Below are 4,058 nucleotides of genomic sequence, written 5' to 3'. Positions count from 1 at the left end.
GTATTTTCTAAATAGAGCAGGGCCAAGACTAATAAGGAATGAATCAGCATCCTTTTGTAGTAAGATAAGATATGTATATATATATATTGTAATAGCGATTACACGTTATTTTTAAATGACTGTACTGTACTTCTGAATGTGTTAAATTTCTTAATAAATACATGCATGATGAATCGTTAGATGAGGACAGCAAGACTACAACTCTTTTGTATGTTTGTGTCATGTGTATCCCACAGGCTGCCAGGATATGATTGAGCTTCCACAGTGAGTAAATCTTTAAGTGTCATCTTCTTAGTGGCATAATTTTATTTTTCGGGAAATGCACCACAAGGTTGTGCCCAGCCCAAGAACAGTTTAGGGTTTGGACTAGATCAGGAGCTGTGGAGCAGTGGCGCCTCTTTAGTCCCTCTCCTGTGGCTCCCTGTGGATCTCTAAAAAATGTTATTATTAATAGTATTCCATATTTGTTTTTAACATAAAATGTTCTTTAAACGAATGAACGATTAAATAAAAAATGAATAATTAAATATTCTGTCAGTGTCCAGATTTTTAAGTTGTTAAAAAGAGAGACGAAAGGTAGATGCTTTTTTAGTTTATTAGATTTTTTTAGCTCATTCACTGCCTTTAAAAAATATACTTGTCAATTACATTCTTTTCAACGCGGCCAGGTGGGGGAGAATCTGACTGTAAAAACTTGGACACAACTTTACTAATGCACAAGTTACCACTAGTAGATGACGTCATTGCCCCATTTTATACGAAATAAACACAGTTTGAGAGTCCATGGGAGTAATGGCTGCATTATGTGCAACCTACAATTTTCTACTGTCGATTATAAAAGAACGGGACAAGGTAGAAAGGAGAGAGTCTATTCTGTCATTTGGCAGAGTCGGTTTATATATAATTAATGAACATAATATCGTGTGGGTATTGAAAATTTTTAAATTTTCTAAAATGGCTGGCAGTGAATGAGAAACCCAAAATGTGACCACATAATATTTAAAAGGGAAACTAAAAGCAGAAAATTACCATAAAATGTCCACAAAATTGCTAAAAAAATGTCAGATAATTGATAGCAAATGTTTAAAAATAGCCATAAAATGTCCAAAAAAGAAAGAAGAGGCAGAAAATTTCCATATGTCCATAAAATTGCCAAAAATGTAAAAAATATTTGACAGAAAGGTAGAAAAGTCTCAAAATGTATGAAAAATTACGCACACACACAAAAAATCTAACAATGGAAGACAAAAGATAGAAAAGTATGCAGCATATAATACATTGAGATTCATTTTCTTCTGTTATGGTGCAACTCTAATTAGCCCTTGGGCCCTTAGTACATTAAACTAACACTAAACACACTGTTTCCTTCATCAGAATCTTGAAATGTTTTGCAGCTCCAGACACACTTTTGGTTATTTATTTGGCCTAAAATGTCTGTTTTGACAGTAAAGGTTGCTGACCCCTGGACTAGATCAACTTGCGGCTGTTCTGCCTTTATCATGATAATATGCTTTTTTTCTTCTTCTTTTTTTGACACTGCCTGGTCTCATTCCCATCCTATAAACAGTTTTGGGAAATCCAGGTGATGATGATGATGATGATGATGATGATGATGATGATTTAAGAGTGTGAGGGCAGCCACGCAGTATAGACCGCACCTCCCAGTTGAAACCAGCTTTTATTATTTTGGTATATCCTGTAGTGTTTTGTGGGGATGATGTTCTCTTCGTCTACTGAGGCATGTTCTCTCACAGCAGCAGTTTTGAACACTCAAAGCAGCCTTGAAAAATCTGTTCACATTCTTTGTTCTACACCTTGATTGTTTTACACATAGTTGAGAATCTTTGTCTTGAGTAGCTGTCTGTAAGATGGGTACAGGAACAGGTGACAGGTGGTCTGAAATGGGGCTGGGGCACAGAACTATAGGCGTCGTCCTGCAGATCTGATCCAGAGTGTTGTACTCCCTCCGACCTCTTGTATTGGTTGTATTTGCTGTATGTAGCCAATAGAATCACCAGACTCAACGTAGACAACATCAGGGAGGGCATTTTAGTATCTGCTGATGACCCCATGCAAATCCGCAAGTGCTGTCACCTGAATCAGCGGCTAAGGAATGTAAACAGAGTAGATGTGCTGCAATAAACTTCCTCGACAAGTAGAAAGTTCTTGCACACTCCCATCAGCAGCTCAGTATCAGCTGAACATAAAGCCCTGATCACATCTTATGACGTTATGGAAGTTTACCTAATGAAGTGTCAACTGAGCGTAAACTAAGGATAGCACATGATCATTTACTGTCAGCATTAAAACTTTCAAAAACAATCGGTACAAAAACTGATGTCAGCGTGTGATGTGTTCTTTAATTGCCATGAGAAGTCACGCAGTCTAAGTGTGATTACATTTTTATCAGGTTAAACTTTAAACTGTGAGATCACTCTTATCTGAGCAGAGAAGTCAACTTTTCAACAATTTGGGATTGGCAAAACCGAAGCCAAGCAAATCCCTTCTTGAAGGAGTCATATTAGGCATGTATTTTCAAACTTTAAAACAGTTCTCAGGTTTTTAAATGTCTGTTATATCCATTTGTGACACGGGACACAATTATTAGCCCCCCAACAAAGACTTTCATTTTGGATGCTTCCATTATTATTTTTTTATTTCCAAAAAGGAACTATGTTATTTCTCAGAAAACGAAAATTGTCAGTCAAAATGATTAGCCGTCAGATGCTAAATTGCAATCATGTGTCGATTTTGCTGGATAACATCCTAGAATCTTTTGTTTTACAGTACCTGCTGTAGATTTGTACAAGTCTCACACACATCTCCTGACTACAAGTGCTTTAGCTTGCTTTTTTGCTTTCTCTGGTCCGAATCAGTTGATGGGTTTGTGAACACAGTCCTTGATGAATAGAGGACGTTGACGTTGCGCGTCCCAAAATGGCCGTTAGCGAAACCATTTTGGCAGCATAGAAAACGCATCTGCCACTTTGAGTAAACGGCAAACGCCGTACTTTAACAATGATTGGCAGCTGTTATGGACCGGCTGCCACAACGAAATGTGGCAAAGAAAAAAAAGGATTGAGCATGCTCCAGGCTACCAAAATAGGAACCAACGCGTAGCCAATGGAGCACTTTGTACACGGTGGCTAAATCACCAGATGCTAACTGTTACCACAAGCAAAATGTGGGGGAAATAATCTGTTTCGTTCATTTGTGCTGCTACGGTTTAATAGATATGACAATTTAATAACTGACCAACACCACAAAATAGATTTTTTACGGCATAAATGACGACTGCTGCGGCTGAATTAGCTGCTGCTAAATTGCTAACGTACCTAAATAACACTGCCAAGACTTGCATGAAACTGCTAACTTCGATTGCATTTTCATCACACATAAAGGGGAAATAAATTCGGATTGTACAAACTTGTAAAGCCTTTGTATAATTGATCTAATTTGAAAGCACTCACCAGTGTAAGAGAGAGGGTAATTCCATGTAAAAAAGCACGCCTGACACACTTCATCAGCAATGGTAATATCATCTAACCTGTCCACTTCACGCATGTATATCATGTCCTTTTCATCAAAGTGACTGTCAATGCTCTTGGGAAGAAAGTTGACGGATAAACGCTAGTTTTTGCACTCCTCGCTGTTGTAGTCCGTTAGCTCTGCGCCGCTACTTTCCTGCCGCAAGGGGGCATGTTTTGAGAAATAGTCACGTGACGTTCGGATCTCTATAGATTAGCCGTGTTTCAGCTACAGTGCATTTATGTCCTGCTGTATTTAAAGCAGCCATTACTTTTTCCACATTTGTGCTGACAGTTTTACGTTCAACCCAAAGGAAGGGATCGATAATCCAGCTCTGGTCATCACTGATGATTTTGGTAAGCTTTCCATGAAAAGGTCATGTCATGGTACGCCACTCCGGAGCAACTTGTTTTGATAAACCTGTGTCCAGAATCAGACCCAAATCCTCTGCCCAAACTCTACCATTTGAGGCGTGTGGAGGGGCAGAATTTTGGCTTCTACTTGCAGAGGACCACGGATAACCAAGGCTT

At 38.6% G+C, this 4,058-nt stretch overlaps 1 protein-coding gene across 2 annotated transcripts in view; it reads left to right on the top strand.

The window, feature by feature from the left end:
• Window positions 1-203: 203 nt before the first annotated feature.
• The window catches only part of LOC144052422 (Na(+)/H(+) exchange regulatory cofactor NHE-RF4-like), a 15,583-nt gene continuing 11,728 nt past the window's right edge, over window positions 204-4,058 (top strand). For both annotated transcript variants that reach the window (XM_077566474.1, XM_077566473.1), the window contains exons 1-3: window positions 204-264; window positions 3,823-3,884; window positions 3,959-4,058. The exon at window positions 3,959-4,058 is cut by the window's right edge and continues 112 nt beyond it. In XM_077566474.1, coding sequence (XP_077422600.1) covers window positions 248-264; window positions 3,823-3,884; window positions 3,959-4,058 — 179 coding nt within the window. In that variant the 5' untranslated portion in view covers window positions 204-247. The remainder of the gene's footprint in view (window positions 265-3,822; window positions 3,885-3,958) is intronic.

This window comes from Vanacampus margaritifer, chromosome 5, assembly GCF_051991255.1.
Source record: "Vanacampus margaritifer isolate UIUO_Vmar chromosome 5, RoL_Vmar_1.0, whole genome shotgun sequence".
In the NCBI taxonomy this organism is placed as follows: domain Eukaryota; kingdom Metazoa; phylum Chordata; class Actinopteri; order Syngnathiformes; family Syngnathidae; genus Vanacampus; species Vanacampus margaritifer.
Note: the sequence above shows the minus strand (reverse complement) of the source record. Positions and strands in the feature narration are given on the sequence as shown.